The sequence below is a fragment of the Archocentrus centrarchus genome, chromosome 17 (assembly GCF_007364275.1).
Source record: "Archocentrus centrarchus isolate MPI-CPG fArcCen1 chromosome 17, fArcCen1, whole genome shotgun sequence".
Lineage (NCBI taxonomy): Eukaryota > Metazoa > Chordata > Actinopteri > Cichliformes > Cichlidae > Archocentrus > Archocentrus centrarchus.
In genome coordinates, this window is record NC_044362.1 from 28271540 (window position 1) to 28289728 (window position 18189).

General features: G+C 42.0%; 2 protein-coding genes across 5 annotated transcripts; both read left to right on the top strand.

Annotated features, from left to right (window-relative positions):
• Nucleotides 1-885: 885 nt before the first annotated feature.
• Nucleotides 886-11391, top strand: LOC115795558 (acyl-coenzyme A thioesterase 2, mitochondrial-like). 4 transcript variants are annotated; one of them, XM_030751529.1, is made up of 4 exons: nt 886-1241; nt 7864-8319; nt 9602-9789; nt 10421-11391. In XM_030751529.1, the coding sequence occupies exons 2-4, from the start codon at nt 7869-7871 to the stop codon at nt 11027-11029; spliced, it is 1248 nt and encodes a 415-aa protein (XP_030607389.1). In that variant the 5' UTR covers nt 886-1241; nt 7864-7868; the 3' UTR covers nt 11030-11391. The 4 variants fall into 4 exon arrangements, with proteins under 4 accessions (XP_030607389.1, XP_030607390.1, XP_030607392.1 ...); XM_030751530.1 differs by having other exon boundaries at nt 886-1154; nt 10421-11390; XM_030751532.1 differs by lacking the exon at nt 886-1241 and adding an exon at nt 6525-6847.
• Nucleotides 11392-12102: 711 nt separating this feature from the next.
• Nucleotides 12103-14670, top strand: LOC115795931 (acyl-coenzyme A thioesterase 5-like). Its single transcript, XM_030752077.1, has 4 exons — nt 12103-12210; nt 12891-13390; nt 13731-13933; nt 14026-14670. The coding sequence occupies exons 2-4, from the start codon at nt 12934-12936 to the stop codon at nt 14632-14634; spliced, it is 1269 nt and encodes a 422-aa protein (XP_030607937.1). The 5' UTR covers nt 12103-12210; nt 12891-12933; the 3' UTR covers nt 14635-14670.
• The last annotated feature ends 3519 nt before the right edge of the window (nt 14671-18189 follow it).

Consider the following 18189-nt stretch of genomic DNA (forward strand, 5'->3'; position numbering starts at 1 on the left):
GATCTCGCAAAACTTTTCAATATTAGGACATACACTTCGCGTTAATCTTGATATGGCAGTGTCCGTGAGGATGAAAGGTTTGGCGAGAGACTGCCAGCAAAAGTCGCCTTTATTTATAATTCAGCGGTTACTGTTGGCTGTAACCAGGCCCAAACTGTACAGGCATGAATGAATGAACCCGGCTGACAGTCTCACTCTCACGCCATCACTGCTTCACTCGACTCGCACCCCAGGCTGAGAGGAGAAGGGGGCGGGGCAGCGCTGTGTGTGTGACGGTCGAGTGAAGCAGTGACAGCGAGACAGAGAGAGAATCCCCCGCCTGCCCTTTTCTTCTGTTACAACCTGTCTGACCATGGCAGAAAGCTACATGCAATACACAGCAAGCAGAGGGCGCCCATTATCCCACAAGTGGAGCAGTGCGGTAGGCGTTGCTGCGGCGATCGCAATGCGTTGGGGGGAGGGGGGCGGTCATGCCGCCCTAGATGAAATACCGCCCTGGGCGGCTGCCCATGTCGCCCATATCAGAAACCGCCACTGCAGTGTACTTGAGCACAGCACAGCTGCAGTGCTTTTTCTGCCTTTCCCCACTAACTTTCCCTGTACATATTTACAACTGAAATTGCAAATGATACCCCTGATTACCCAAGTTCCAAAAACATTTACAACCGTTTACGGACAGTCTTTTTTTTTTTTCTCTCTCTCTCTCTTTTTGGCAGATGACCACTGTTAGGCACAACACCGTGACCCCGACCTCCAGGTCAGCTGATGCTTGGCGAGGCGTGCGGGCTGATATCCAAGCGGGAGCGGACATCTCCGAAATCATTGAAGCGCTTTTGCAAATGAACAACGTCGTGATAAATCAATCAGATATTTGAAGTTTACGCAGCTACATTCTCGCCTCAAACATCTTAAAAGTTTATTTTCTGGCTCAGAAACAGTTTTTCAAACGTTTATTTACACTTCTGGCTTTCGTTCGAAATGCATTTTGGGATACTTGGCTGCTCCAAGTGCGCACAAGTCAGAAACCGATGCAGGAACACACTCGGGTACTTTGAACTGGAACCGTGCTTGGACTTAGACTGATGAGGTTTCACAAGTACGCAGTGAAAAGCAGAACGGGCCATCAGTCATGTTAAGGGGAATCCTTCGCTTCTGTGAGTTTTGGTTTTAAGACGCGCGTCTGTTTTCTTCTTCTTCTTTGGACTGTTCCCTTTTGGAGGATCATCTCGAAGTGCGGCACAGTTGCGTATTTTATCATACTCATTTGTCAAAAGGTTAACAAATGCATATGATGAGCCACACCCGTAAACTAAGATTTACAAATGTGTGCGATGATTTGTGTGTAAATTTTTGAGAGCTCACAAATGCGTGCTTCAATCCGCACACAGAGTAATTTAAACACATAGCCGTTTTACAAACGCGTATATCAAAATCAGAATAGATAGCGATCATTTACGCACACATTTTTAAGTTGGACTTTACAAATCTGATCAGTTTTGCTTTCATGTCTAAAAATGTGTGTGACGCGTTTTGCCTGATACGTGCAGATCACGTCGCATATACACACGGGGCTTAGAGACACTTCTCACGCTGCCAACTATGCACAGAGCCAAAAACGTAAACTCCGTTCAAGTGTTCGTGGAAAACTGGGACATTTGGGCGTGTTGTGAATTTCTGTGTTTTTCAAATGACACAGATGTGAGCTGATTGTCGTGTTTAGGTCTGGAGGCGGAGTGACCCATCTAAATACAGACAACAGGAAATAGAGATTTGTAATTGCTTTTGTTTTTTTCTGCTCGTGTTCTACATAACAGATATTCAAGCTGGGGTACATTCATTAACATTTGAATTTAAGTTTAAATAAAATTTGTATTCTCTTGCATGGATATTATTTTATTATGTTAATATTGCAGGTGGCGATTCAGTCGACATTTCACAAAAATAGCTGTTACACTGTAAAAATGTCAGCTTGATTAAATTATTGATTGAATTAGCACTTTTTTTGTTGTTTGTTTGTTTTTTATTGTTCACCAAACTTTTTATAACTGTATTAGTTGAGACAACAACTAATGCCGCCCATCCACCCATTTTCGTCCGCTTATCTGGGGCCAGGTCATTGGGGCAGCAGTCTTTGCAGAGAAGCCCAGACCTCGCCAGCCACCTCCTCCAGCATATCTGGGGAAGCCCGAGGTGTTCCCAGGCCAGCTGAGAGATATAATCTGGATCAGTTGAAGTTCCTGTCCTGGTGGAGGGTGCAGAGGTCTGGGGGACTGTCACAGATTTTGGTGTGTTTGATCTGCTCTACACTCTCAGCACTAGTGTTGTAGTCAAGACCACCTAACCCGAGACCGAGACAAGACCAAGACCAGAGGGTATCGAGACCGAGACAAGACCAAGACTTTTAGGGTCCGAGACCAGTCGAGACCAAGACCGAGGGGGGACGAGACCGAGACAAGACCAAGACCAGTGCCTGACACTACATGACACAATAAAATGTGAAACATGATCAAAATCACTTCTCAAATTGATCTGAAAGATCCGCATTCCCATAAAATTACCCTGATATTAAAAACTCACAGCTCAAATAAATATAACCATCTTTATTTAATACTCCTGGGTGACTTCCATCATTTATCACAGAATGTAAAACAATTATTCATAGTTCATCACAATAGTCTTAACTTTTCTCTGCCTTTCATAAACTATGCATAAAGTTGTGTTGTTTTTAAACCAACAACCTTTGTAAAAATGGGTGCTTTTTCAAAACCACATAGCTAAATGTGTAAAACTGAAAAAATGGCAAACACTCATCAACAGTAAGAACTAAAGCCTTAAATCTTATACAGATTAAAGCTGCAGGATGTAACTTTTATAAAAAATCTGGTTTTTACATATTTGTTAAAACTGTCACCATGTCAGACAGTATGAGACCGATAATCTGCGAAAAAAATGGAGCTCCTCCACCTCCTCCCTGAACCACTCCCAGTCAAAAACAACCAGTCAGAGCCAGGAGGAGGGTCTTAGCACTGTCAATCACTCCTGGTGTATGCTGCTCAATGTAGTTGTGTGCAACACTTCAAGATTTGGTATCGATCCTATGCCAAGTAAACACAGGGCCATTATCACCGATACTGATACCAATACTTTTTAATAATTATGAAGAATTTCCATGAAGTTTAACTGGTTTGAGATTTTTTTCCTTTGGATCATTAATTAGTTAAAACCCAGAATAGAATTGGGCAAAGTTTATATGTAAGTAGAAAATACTTTATCAAAATAAAAGTTATTGTTCTGAAACAATAGAATAAAACAATTTTCCCCATACATTGATGTCTGGATTTTTTTTTTCATAAATTAAGTGTACAAAATCATCACTCAAGAACAAATGCAAACTTTTTTCCAGGTAGATTTTTCAGAAAGTATAATAAAAAAATTTAATAAAAAATGTCCCTTCATTCACTAATTTTCTACAAATTTACATTTAAATTTGATTTAAATGTTTCATAGCAAAATCCTTTTTTTTCCCCAAATAAAATATGTTATGCATCACATGACAGTATAACAAAACACTGTGGGGAGGGGAGGAGCAAAGTGCTCTGTGCTGTGACAGGAGCGACACTTAGACAGTCAGCTCGCATCTTTGATGAAACCGCAGCACTGCATACAGGAGAGAAACTGAAGCCAAAGTATCGATCTCATCACACTGATATTGATCAATACCAATACAACGTTGGCATCCATATTATCGATATTAGGATCAATCTGCCCACCACTAGCTCAATGTACTAATGGCGGAGAAACAACTTACTTACTTCTCTGCTGTTACCATTGGTGGTGGCCATGGTAACTTCCGGGTTCTAGCAAGAAATATTCCTCACCCCAGCACTAATGCTAATGCTAATTAGTAAGCTAATACTAACCACCAAATGCCGCTCCCACTTGTTAATTGAGTGATGGGGCCTAAGACATAACCAGAAAGCAGTAATCAGTTTTTTTGGACGTGTAGTTACATTTCTTGAGGTGCATGTCAGGTTTGCTTCAGAGAGGATTTTCAGTTATACACAAAGGATCAATGCAGAACTCTAAATCAGGCCTTATTAGATTGATAGAATGATCATTTTTGCATATAATCCAGAAAAGTTACATTTATACATCAAGCATTTAATGTGTCCCAGAGTGCCGTTTCCTTCCACTGTGTTTGCAGAAATCACATAAAAAAATATACAACAAAAGCATAATCCAGATTCCTCGGCTGCTAATAGCATTTCCTACATTTGAATATCAGCCACCATATCTCCAATCTCATTGTACATCCTGTATAATGACAATAAAGGCATTCTATTCTATTCTATTCTATATTGTGAGCATAAACTATCACGTTTTTAATGCAACAATAGGAAGTGACATCATCTTGCTGGGAACTGTAGTATTTTATTCTTGAAGGCCTCTCATAGCTCTACTGGTGCTGAAAACTAATGTTTGACTATGGCTTTCTGAATACAAGTAGGGCTGCAACTATCAATTATTTTAGTAAACAAGTATTCAATTGATTACTCCGTCAATTAATCAAGTAATTGGATAAGAAATAATTTTTCATTTTAACAATTCATCAGCATATTTTAACTTCCGTACTGCAGATGTTTCTCTGTGTGAAACAAACAGGGTGGATGGAGCAGCTACAAAGTTCTCTGTTCTTGATGTTGCTGATCAGGTGGTTGATAAAAACATTTTGACGGAGCCCCTCTGTACTGAAGGGGGTGGGGGGGCACCGAACGATTGCTAGTGCTAATGGCAGCCCCCCTTTCCCCAGTACACTGTGGTTATAGGTCTGTTCTGGTGGCTACAGCTGACGTAAAGAAAAAAATAACAGCTGACATCCTCTGCACAACACGCGCACATTCAAACATGCGCACTCACAGCACAGAGAAGTAGGGGCGTGAAAAAACATCTCAGCGATCCACTCGCGTTAAAGGCTCGTTTTTGTTTTTTTTGGAAATGCTCCGCTTACACAGAGACACCTGAGCTGCAGAGCTGATACGAAACATCAAAGCAACAAATTTGTGTCGAGGATTTTTAATAATCGAATTGCGTTATTCCAAGAATCGTTGCAGCCCTAAAACTTGCATTAAATTTTTAGTTTGTGTATCAAAATACATGAAGGTTGGTATTTACCTTTCATGCTGGGATTTTTTTGTTGAATCGGAAGCCTGAAATTTTCCTTTGATCTTCATTTTCCCTCTTACTTCTCTTCGTGTTCATGCCGGTTGTTATTTCGATTTATGCAGCACACGCGTGACCATAGTGAGATCAAACGTACACACTGTGAATGAAACTGTCCGTGCTCTGTGGTAGATTGCAAACTGCGGTGAAATGATACAGGCGTAAGCAGCGATAATAGCAGCGACCTAGCTGGGGCGGAGTCTGTGAGGTGCGCTCCTTTGAGAGGCAGAGGAGCGCAATCTTTGTGGGATTTGAATCAGTACGTTTTGCATCCAATAAAAGCAAAGATGTTAACAAATAAATTGGACAGTATTCTGGCAATTTAGGGATATTTCCACAGCTGTGGTCTTGACTGGTCTTGAAATAAAATCCCGAGTCCGCAAGGTCCGAGTCCATGACAAGACCGAGACCAAATGCGGTCGAGTCCATGACAAGACCGAGACCATCAAAAAGCGGTCTCGAGACCGGTCTCGAGACCAAGACCGATCTCGAGTACTACAACACTACTCAGCACTGCATCCAGAACTGCAGGCACACATTTAAGGCACTCCAGAAAGTTTTGTTGGACTTGGAGAAACATGCTCACATTGAATGTAGTTGCTGAGAACCAAAGTGTTCCAGTAACAAGCTCTGAGTGTTGGACTGAAACTTTGAGTCATTCAGAGGTGGACCAGCTGGTGTGATCATTGTCCTCCTGCATAACCAGAGTGCGCTTGAACGTCAGGACATAAACTGATTGCAGACATCTCCTTCAGGATTTTCTGATAGAGAGCAGAATTCATGGTTCCATCAATTACAGCAAGTCATCCAGGCCCTGAAGCAGCAAAGCAGCACCAGACCATCACGCTACCAAAGTCTTGGGGATCATCCAGATGTTTAATGGCAAATGTGAAACAAGCCTTTGTGCTCTTTTTAGTCAGCTGCAGTCTTTGAACTCTTTGCCACTGCCTGACACACATTGCAGTTGACTCCTGTGACGCCTCCTGCAGGTGATAAGCCTGCCAAAATGTATAGTGAGGTATTTTCATAGTGTTTTATTGCTACAAAAGTCCTTTATTTTTTAACATATAAACAATTTTTTGGCCTGTAAGGAGTGCAGAAAGGTCTAGACATGTATGCAGAGTGCAGCATATAGAAAAGAATAAAACACATGCAGCATAAAATGGTATATCCTGGTTATTTGCACGCTCCCACCACCACCACCCAATACAATGCCAATTCTGACCATAGTATTATCTTGCTAACACCAAAATATGTTCCTGTTCTTACAACCTGTATCCACAAGAGTTGTTTGGAGGTGGGTGGAGAAGGCTGCAAAGGCACTGCAGGACTGCTTGAGTCTATAGAGTAGAATGTACTTTGTAAACCTCATGGAGAGGTCATTAACAGTTTGGCTGCATCACAGAACATGTATCAAATTTTGTGAACACACCATTTTAACAGGCAGGACTGTATGCTGCTTTGAGGACAATAAACTCTGGATCACTAATGACTAAAAAGGACTACTGAATAAAAAAGAAGAAAGTATGGGGACAGGGAAGAACTGAGGAGAGGGCAACACAACCTAAGGTTGAAGCTGCTGATGTGGTGGAGCAGTACAAGAATTTATCACCATCATCATATTTTAGTAAATTCCTGTTTTATTTTGAAGTTAGTCACCTTGTGTGTCGCCAGTGTTTCTGTTTACTCCGCCTCCATCTCTCTCCCTCCTGTTTGCTGACTCGACCATGATCTATTTCACCAATGTCTCCTAACCCCAACATTCCCAGTAATTTCAGTTTGTCCCTCCTTCAGAGCTCAGTTTAGGTCTGTTCCCCGACTGAGTATCCTGCTGACTCCTGTGTTCTTTTTAATTTTTTTTCCACTTATTTTGGTTTGTACTTCTTTGGATTGTCTTTTGGACTTTGGCCTGCTTATTCACTACTCTACAGGCCTCTATTGTTTGTTTTCAGGCAGCCTCTGTTACTACCACTTGTAAGTTTCATTAATATTGCTTTTAATTAATTCTGACTGTGCATTTCTGTCATGGATTTGGGTCTTCTGATTAGGGTCTTTTGAAACAGCTGTGTGAAATGAAACTGCCTATTTTTAAAATTGCACTGAACATAGAAAACTTTCAATGGAAATTCATCCATCCATTTTCTTAACTGCACAGATGGGGGGATGGGAGGGTATCTGGTGCAGATGTATCACACTGATGTTGGCTGGGCCAGACCTGTTAAAAATTAACTGAAAATACAACACAGACTTTCTGTGTCACTCTGGCAAATACTGTTGTACCCATTTGCTGTCCGGTGTAAACGTTTACAGATCTGCCGCTGTCTGAAACAGATCTAATTTCACAGTTTGGTAACATCACATAAAATCTTCATGTTGAATTGATGGGCAGTATCGTGGGCACTTGTGGTTGCTTGCTATTAATACAAATTTAAATTGCCTCATTTTGGAATGGAATTTAGTGTAAAGGAGGATTATTTGAAACACTGACTGTTAAAAATTCCACCTTTAAGCCTTATGTCTGTCCCTCTGTATGAAAACATAAATGTATGGATGTGTCTTTAGACTAGATCAGCCTACTATCTAATACACTTGAAAACAAGCTATATCGGTTTAATAGGGTTTTTTTGTTTTTTTCTTTTTCAGAAAAAATGTCCTCCCAAATCAGACTGAGGCTGCTGCCGAGTGCCAGGTGTCTGTTTGATGAGCCTGTGCAGGTGAAGGTGTCCGGGCTGAGGTCAAAGCAGGTGGTCAACATGAGAGCCAGGTTAACTGATGAGAAGGGAGAAGTCTTTAGCTCTGCAGCCACATACAGGGCTGATGGCAGTGGGGAGGTCGATCTGAACAGAGACCCCTCACTTGGTGGGAGCTACGTTGGAGTAGAACCCATGGGCCTGCTGTGGTCCATGAGGCCACATACTATGCACAAAAAGTTTCTAAAGACAAATTCCCTAAACCCCCAGCTGGTGAAGTTTTCTGTGCATGAGGAGGAGGGCAGGATGCTAACAGAGATGACAAATGAGAGGCTTCTGATGAAAGACGGAGTCAGCCGGGTCCCTGTCAAAAAGGGTAACATTCGTGGAGTCCTGTTTACTCCTCCAGGTACGGTAGGTGGTTCCTAGCTTTCTGTCTTCATTTTAGTTTAATTAACATTAACCAGCTTATAAATAGTATTTCTCTCTGTGGAGTTGTGAATTTTTTTTTAGCAAATCATTATTCTTGTTGGGACATTTGCCTGATTATTCTTTTCTTTTAGCCAGTATCGATAGTCTTCATTCTCTCAAGGATATCTAGTGTGCGTGGGAGTTTGCCCATCCAGTCTAAATGTGTTTTGTGGACTTGGAGAAGGCATTCGGTTGTGTCCCTGTAGGGGGTGCTGCTGGAGCATGGGGTGTCTGGCCCATTGTTGCGGGCCATTCAGTCCCTTTACAACCACAGCGAGAGCTTGGTCCATATTGCCTGCAATAAGTCGGACTTGTTTCCTGTAGGTGTTGGATTTCGCAAGGGCTGCCCTTTGTCACTGATTCTGGTCATAATTTTTATGGACAGAATTTCTAGGTGTAGCCATGTGGGGAAGGCTTCCACATCGGTGGCCTCAGAATCTCATTACTGCTCTTTGCAGATGATGCAGTCCTGTTGGCTTCATCAGGTGGCGGCCTCCAGCTCACAATGGTACAGTTCGCAGCCGAGCGTGAAGTGGCTGGGATGAGAATTAGCACCTCTGAGGCCATGGTCCTCAGCTGGAAAAGGGTGGAGTGGCCACTCCAGCTCAGGGACGAGCTCCTGCCCCTGGTGGAGGAGTTCAAGTATCTCTGGATTTTGTTCATGAGTAACGGAAGATGGGAGCGAGAGATTGACAGACGGATCGGGGTTGCGTCTGCAGTGATGCAGATGCTGCACTGGTCTGTTGTGGTGAAGAGGGAGCTGAGCGTAAAAGTGAAGCTGTCGATTTACCAGTCAATCTACGTTCCTACCCTCACCTATGGTCATGAGCTTTGGGTAGTGACTGAAAGGATAAGATCGCTAATACAAGAGGCAGAAATGAGTTTCCTTCAAAGGGTGGCTGGCCTCAGTTCCCTTAGGGATAGGGTGAGGAGTGCAGCCATTCAGGAGGGGCTCAAAGTAGATCCGCCGCTCCTCCACATCGAGAGGAGCCAGTTGAGGTGGCTCAGGCATCTAAATAGGATGCCTCCTGTGCGCCTCTTGGGTGAGGTGTTCCAGGCATGTCCTACCAGGAGGAGGCCCCGGAGCAGACCCAGGACATGCTTGAGAGATTATATCTCCCAGCTGGCCTGGGAAAACCTTGGGGTCCCCCCGGATGAGGCGAGGTGGCTGGGGAGCGGGAGGTGTGGGCTCCTCTGCTTAGACATTGTCTTTGTTCCAGGAGAAGGCCCGTTTCCTGCTGTGTTGGATGTGGCCACCTTGAGATCTGAGGCAAGATCCAGTCTACTGGCTAACAAAGGCTTCGTGGTTTTCTCAGTGGTGGTGTACAATGAAAAGGGTGAAAATTTCAAAGAGCTGCATTTGGATCCCTACGAGGAAGCAATGGAGTTCCTAAAACAGCAGCCTAAGGTGGGTCATCCTATTGCATAATTGTAAAGACTGCAGAAAGGTATTTCATACTAAAATAAATGCTATGTCTTAGTAAACTCACCACTGTCACTGTGTAATCTAAAAATTAACTGGGTTTATTAGATCAGCTTCACTGATATTTAAAAGGATAAAGTCCAGGGTACAGCAAAAATAAATGGTTCTTAAGTGCAACTTTTTGCCCTGTTTAATTTTCACAGTTCCTAGAATATCCATAAATCTAATAAATTCAAAATATGTTATTATTAATGTTATTTTGAAGACTAGTTTATTTTACTTCTTACAACATTTTTCCATTTAGAGACAATACCATATTTCCTGTTCATTTGTTGGGATGATGAAATATCACAGTGCTTCCAGGATACATATGTGAATATATATATATATATATATATATATATATATATATATATATATATATATATATATATATATATATATATATATATATATATATATATATATATATATATATATATATAATTATTTACTAATGGTAATATACACCAGAACAGAACCACCACCACAATAACACAAGGATTGACGGGTGAAGTCAGCCATGTGCTCCAAGTGTTTTAATAGATTTTATCACCTTTAATTTGTTATTTCACAGGTGGGCAGTAAAGGAGTTGGTGTAATGGCAAGATGCAAAGGAGCAAATATCGGACTCTCACTTGCTACTTTTGTGCCAGGTGTTGAGGCCGTAGTGTGCATGAATGCCTGTAATGCCAATATAATCAATCCTCTCTACTACAAGAAACAGCAGATCCTCTCACCATTACCATATGATGTACGCAGGTTTATTCCCACCGAGTCAAATGAATTCATTGTAAAACATGCCTTTGAAAATCCGCATGCAGAGGAGAATAAGGGCAGCCTGATCCCCATTGAACAATCCAAGAGCTTTTTCCTCTTTGCAGCTGCAGAGGATGACCTCAACTGGGACAGCAAGGGCTTCATGGATGATATGGTGGGGAGGCTGAAGAGTCATGGAAAGGAAAACTTTGAGTGTGTGTCTTGTCCTGGAACTGGACACTTGCTGGAGCCACCTTACAGACCATACTGCCCCTCTTCTAAACATGGAGTTTTTGGCGTAACAGTCTTGTGGGGAGGTGAGCCCAAGTCCCATTCAGCAGCTGAGGTCAACCTGTGGAAGAAGATCCAGGAGTTCTTCAGAACTCACCTGAGTTGTGATGCTGCACACACTAAAGCCAGTTTATAGATTTGAACAGGATGATTGCAAAGCTTGAGTAACTTAAAAATAAATCACGACTGTAAATTCGTATCCATAAAAAAATATCACGTTTTGTAATCACCCCCTACCCCCAAACCCTGAATTGGATAAGTGAAAGAATATGAATGGCATTTTTAATATGACAATTTGCTGAAAGTTTATAATTTTCACTTGTCTTCCCGCCTGCATCTTCTGATTGCCTGTCTGTTTCTTTGTGTGTGTGTGTTTCACATCTCTCTGCACTCTTAAAATGAGTTGAATAGAACCTCAGATGAACAACACATGATTTATTGCACTGTCGTTATTTAATTAAGCACTGTAAAAAAACAAAGTTCACCTTTGCTGCTTCCATAGAAATTCAGAGCATAAGCAGCTGCCAGTTGCTGCTATTGATTTGACTTGATTTATTGATCAGCAGCAAAGTGTGAACACCTTTTTTTCTTAATACAATGCCAAGCAGGAAGGACATCAGTAAGAGACAGCTATTGCTGCCCATCAATTTGTTAGAAATTTATAGAAGCCCATCATTCAAAATTGACTTGGAAAATTAGAAATTAGATTTAGAAAAAGACTGAGTAAGCATGGTTTGTTTAAAAGTGTTGTCAGGAGAAAGCCTCAGTGAAAAGGACATGGGAGGACAGCTTAGGTTTGCAAACTGGAAAGTGAATTAAATGCAATGCAAGTTGCATCTATAAAATGTATCCAGCATATTGGGATCCTTTTTCCGGATCACACTTTTATTGTGAAGCGACCACAGATAACTTCCCGTTTGCAACTGTAAACAATCGAGTTTGTTATGTTTCCTTACCTGGACTGTCAGTGGCAGGTCTATAAAAGCAAAAAATAAAAATAAAATAACGAGAGATGGGGTATTGTTTGCTTAATTTCTAAATGCGCGTGTACCCGCTGTAATAAGTAGAGGGAGTAGTAATAAGACTGACAGTAAGACTCAGCCCACGTGACTCGGACGTCTCGCATGAACAGAAGCAGCATCTGTCGCCACCTGCCGAAACTGGGCTGAAACGCACCAAAACGTCGACCATTGTCACGTGACGTGGGTGATTCTAACCCCCATTTGGCAGGAGAGCAGCGTTTCAGAGCTCGACGAAACGACCTTTCTCAGTGATTATGTCAATGTTTACCTCAGTTTTTGCAGCATTGAGCGCCAGGTAAGGCTGCTGTTTTCACGCCTAAGTAACTGTTATGTTCATGTGTTAGTGAAGTTAAGGCCTTTACGAAGTTTTTCTTTTACTGTGTGTTTCCGTGGATGCTCTTATTCCTCGAAAGAAGTTTAAGTGGAAATAGTTTAGCCCATTAAAGAAAAACTTTTTTGGTGCCCTTTTAACGTCGGTGATGGGACTTTTTAGCTAGCGCTACTGCTTTTGTAGTTCAAATAAAACTACAACCCGAAGAGGTGAAATAACTAAACTCGTGCAGGGTACAGCTGATATTTATTTAATGTGGGAGACTTTTGGTTTCAAAATAAAAGTGTGCAGGAACCATGAAACAGTCCTGTTAAACCTAACAAAAGCTGGGAGTCATGTCCTCATTTACAAACTGCTGTTGCCAGCATTTGAGCCTTTTGGATATGAGAGTTTAGAAATACAACAGGCCTTTGTGAGTTTATTTTTATGACAAGGCTGGAGTGCACTATGAAAACCTCGAGTTGGCATTCTCAGCTGTATATAAAACCCAAGTGAATTAATGCAGATGTAAATAAGACAAAAAACAGTGAAAATGAGACTTGGACAGCACAGAAGTAGCACCCTGTATAATTATAAAAATAAAGATGCTCATTGAAGTAAATGTTAATATTTGTAATGTGCTATTTTGTTCACTCTTTTATAAGGCAAAGTCTAAACTTGTAAAGAAAGCAGAAAGTTGCTCAAGACATGGCATCCCAAATCAGGCTGAAGCTGCTGCCGAGCGCCAGGTGTCTGTTTGATGAGCCCATTCGGGTGAAGGTGGCCGGGCTGAAGTCGAGGCAGGTGGTCACCATGAGAGCCAGATCGACCGACGACAAGGGAGTGGTGTTCAGCTCTGCGGCCACCTACAGGGCTGATGAAAGCGGGGAGGTTGACTTGAATAGAGACCCCTCACTCCGCGGGAGCTACGTTGGGATTGAACCGATGGGTCTGCTGTGGTCCATGACAGCTGACACTTTGCACAAAAGGCTTCAAAAGACAAATGCGCTTAACCCCTATGTGGTGAAGTTCTCAGTGCATGAGGAAGAAGGTGAGGGTCGGATGCTGGCAGAGGCGACTAATGAGAGGCTTCTGATGGGAGACGGGGTAAGCCGGGTCCCCATCAAAGAGGGGAACATTCGAGGAGTCCTGTTTACTCCTCCAGGTTTGTCAGCGTCACCATCATTCAGTTAATGAACTGATACTATAATTCTAAAAATAAATCTGCCAAAATCGATCCTAATAAGTCTTATGTGATGAGGCTCATGCAACACTGTTAAATGCAAGTTTGTTAATTTTATGGGCTCATCTATCACTTAAGATTAATTGGTAACTTTTTTGATTATTGGTAATTGTCTTGATATAAAAATGCAAACCACATGCTGGTCTGTAATTTATATGTACACTGTGTGAATATTTAATATGCTTTTCTTTGAAATACATAACATTTCAGTTTAGCTGTTTACTAAAAATATGATTTGTTGTGCATCTGTGTTTCGTTGCAGGCAGAGGTCCGTTCCCTGCTGTTTTGGATCTGTACACTTTTGGTGGAGGTCTGTCAGAGAAAAGGGCCTCTATGCTGGCCAGCAGAGGATTTTTGGTTCTGACTGTTGCTCTGTATGGCCACGACGACCTGCCCAAAAACGTTAAAGAAATCCACCTGGATTATTTGGAAGAAGCAGTCGAGTTTCTAAAAAAACAAGCTAAGGTGAGCTTATTTAACTATACGATGTTAATCTGGGAGAATCACAGTTCCTGAAGACTTCATCACCAGATTTTTATTTACGTGTTTTTTCACAGGTTTCAGGTAAAGGAGTTGGTGTAATATCCCTTTCCAAAAGTGGAGATCTTGCACTATCAGTTGCTTCTTACCTAGCAGGTGTTGAGGCCACAGTATGGATCAATGGCTGCTCTGCCAATGTAGCTTTGCCTCTCTACTATAAGAAAAGACAAATACACTCTGCATTAATGTATGATGTAAAGAAAATAATTCCCACTGAATCAGGGGCCATCATCACTAAATATGCTGTAAACAATCCTCTGGCAGAGGAGAACAAGGGCAGCCTGATCCCCATTGAATGCGCCAAGGGACATTTCCTTTTTGTAGCTGCAGAGGACGACCTCAACTGGGACAGCAAGGCCTATCTGGATGAGATGGTGGCGAGACTGAAGCATCATGGGAAGGAGAACTTTGATAGTGTGTCTTACCCAGGAGCTGGACATTACTTAGAGCCACCTTATGGACCCTACTGCCCCTCCAGCTTCCATGGGGTTGTAGGCAAGCCAGTCCGGTGGGGGGGTAAGCCCAAGTCCCATGCAGCAGCTGAGGTCCACCTGTGGAAGAAGATCCAAGATTTCTTCAGGATTCACCTGAGTTGGGATGCTGCACACACTAAAGCCAAGTTATAGGTTCAAACAAGATAAGAAAGAATACCCCCCCCCCCCCCCCCCCCCAAAAAAAAGCAAGATAAGAAAACAAGAATTTTTCTTAAAAAAAAGAAAAATGTATAATGTTTTTAAAATACTGGACAGATTTTTTAAAAATGTAGTGTGACTATATAATTGTTTGAATGTTTTGTCAAACTTAATTACATCATAATGATGCAGGCTATAGGTCAAACATCAACTGCCAGTCTGGTGGTAGAGGTGCACTTACTGTAGCAGGCCTGTGAAGCCTAAGCTGTCACTGCCACAATCCTGGATGCTAATGCTGCCTGTCCAGGTTCAGAGGAGGACTGCAGCTTTGGGATGAGTGATGGTGCTGGAGCATCTTCACCACATTGGGCTCAGAGGAGAGGTGGCTACACCTGACCTGTTTGTGGAGGAAAAGGTGCCTGGTTGTAGGTTACATTCAACATTAATTAAATATTTCAAGAATATCTTTTGTAGTATAATAATTTGATTCAGTTTACTAAAACACCATACTTCAGAGCCACACAGTAAGATAGGTACAATAATTCTGTTAACAAATTCACAGTGAATTTCAATAGGAAGATGTAAGAGCTTTGATTTTTTTTTTTTTTTTTTGATGAAACTGTGCACACTGGGCTTGATTGACTTGTCAACTGTTTTAGTAAAGTTACCATTATAAGATAAAAGACTTGTCTCAAGAACTAAGTTGAATAGATGAACCATTAATGGACAGTTTTTCATAGGTTCATTAATAATATCAGCATCAAAGGCCTTGTTGATCTTCAGTTTCTAAGTTAACACCTTAATTTCATCAATGCTAGACAGAGGATTTATAAATTCATTTGCTGAAACAGAAGTCGTGAAATCCCCAAAAGAAGGCTGCTGCTCAGCGCATTTATCAAAGCTCCAGTTTCTGAATTAATTAAAAAAAAAGAAAATTCTCAATAGAAATATTACAAAAATTTTTTTAAAAACGGCATTATTCGAAATTTCCCAATACTGCTTTAGATTGGATGATTTCATATGTCTCATATCTTTATGGAGCTGATTGAAATACTCTATAATTTGGCTTTGATAATCATTTTATTGGATTTGTTACAGTTTTTCAGTTAATGTCTGGATTCTACTGATTTGATTGTTTTTTAAAGGCTGTCATTTCGGGGCAGCACGGTGGCACAGTGGTTAGCACTGCTGCCTCACAGTTAGAATACCATCTGGAAGGCCTGGGTTCTGGAAGGCCAGGCCTCTCCCTCTCTCTGTGTGGAGTTTGCATGTTCTCCCCGTGCTTGCGTGGGTTTCCTCCGGGTACTCCGGTTTCCTCCCACATTCCAAAGACATGCACTTACTGGGGTTAGGTTGATTGGCTACTCTAAATTGCCCATAGGTGTGAATGTGAGTGTAAAAGGTTGTTTGTCTCTCTGTGTTGGCCCTGCAACAGGCTGGCGACCTGTACAGGGTTTACCCTGCCTCTCGCCCTATGACAGCTGGGATAGGCTCCATCCCCCCCGCGACCCTGAACAGGATGTGCGGAAGCAGTCGATATGCAGTTGGGTTTGATACCTAAATTGATTGGACAGTGAACATCAGATATCATACAAATCAGCTTCAAAGTCATGAATTTTGGAATTTTTGTGAATTTAAGATTTATGATAGTCACCAGTATTTTTTACCACGAGGGTTTGTAACAGGCATAGGCGTAGGAACCGGGGGGTGTTCCCCCCCAATACTGGAGACAGGCGCATTTGTCACAACCAAAAGTTACACCGCGGAGGAGAAAAATTTTGAAATCTTTAACTTGCGTGCTTTTATTTTGAAGGCGCAACATAGCGTCATGTCACTGCGCTCCCCCCGCCCCCCTCTGAACGGCTCTGAGTGTTTTATGAGGCGGAGACAGCGGCAGGAGTCACGAACTATTTTGAATGAGGTCAAACTGTCTTGTCAGGAATGTTGCCACGAATATGGCTTGTTTTTAATGTCTTGTTGTCAGTTTATTTTCATATATGGAAACCAAATCTTTTTCAGTCATCTTAACCCTGGGATGGTCACTCGTCCAATATTCACTGGACAAGAAGTCACTTTACAAGCAGTTTGTGGCTGCAAATGAGAGGCGGACAAACATTTTGACTCTTCATTGGCTAGTGTTTTTTAACCTTTTGTGTTCTCCGGCACCTGTTTAGCCAATTATTAAATGCAGGGCTGTAAAGAGCAACAGCACACTGTGTCTATTAGATTTGAGAGGTATCACTTTTATTTATTTCTGTTGGTTAATATTGTTTCTATTGATATCTATTTTTATTTATTAGAGTTTCAAACTGAATAGGCATATTTAAATAGCTGTTTATGTTTACTTAACCTCCTGAGACCCTGTGTCCACATATGGGGACATTACATTTTGGCTTTGCTGCATCTTATACTTCATTGTGCTCAATAGTATTTTTTTACTTTCTTAAGTCATGTTGTTTTTGTTGTGTTATGCTATAAAATGTAAAGTGTAAAAATAGGCCTTTTTAACTTGTCTTTATTGCAAGGTAGGAATGAACTCTGAAAAACTCAAGGTGGCAGTATCCACTCTCTTAAACGAATGACCCAAGTCCTATTATTTTTAACGATAGTTTTATTTTTGCCTTTATCATAATGTTTTCAATGTTCGGTTCAGATTTTTGTCTTTTCTGAAAAACCCATATGAAATAAAAGTGAATTAATATCCCAATGCAGACGTAAATAAGAATAAACAAAAAAAAAAAAAAAAAGAGACTTGGACAACACAGAAGTAGCACCCTGTATAATTATAAAAAGTTCCTGCCCCTGGTGGAGGAGTTCAAGTATCTCTGGATTTTGTTCATGATTGACGGAAGAAGGGAGCGAGAGATTGACAGACGGATCGGGGTTGCGTCTGCAGTGATGCAGATGCTGCACCGGTCTGTTGTGGTGCAGAGGGAGCTGAGCATAAAAATGAAGCTGTCGATTTACCGGTCAATCTACGTTCCTACCCTCACCTATGGTCACGAGCCTTGGGTAGTGACTGAAAGGATAAGATCGCTAATACAAGAGGCAGAAATGAGTTTCCTTCAAAGGGTGGCTGGCCTCAGTTCCCTTAGGGATAGGGTGAGGAGTGCAGCCATTCAGGAGGGGCTCAAAGTAGATCCGCCGCTCCTCCACATCGAGAGGAGCCAGTTGAGGTGGCTCAGGCATCTAACTGTGCGCCTCTTGGGTGAGGTGTTCCAGGCATGTCCTACCAGGAGGAGGCCCCGGAGCAGACCCAGGACATGCTTGAGAGATTATATCTCCCAGCTGGCCTGGGAAAACCTTGGGGTCCCCCCAGATGAGGCGAGGTGGCTGGGGAGCGGGAGGTGTGGGCTCCTCTGCTTAGACATTGTCTTTGTTCCAGGAGAAGGCCCGTTTCCTGCTGTGTTGGATGTGGCCACCTTGAGATCTGAGGCAAGATCCAGTCTACTGGCTAACAAAGGCTTCGTGGTTTTCTCAGTGGTGGTGTACAATGAAAAGGGTGAAAATTTCAAAGAGCTGCATTTGGATCCCTACGAGGAAGCAATG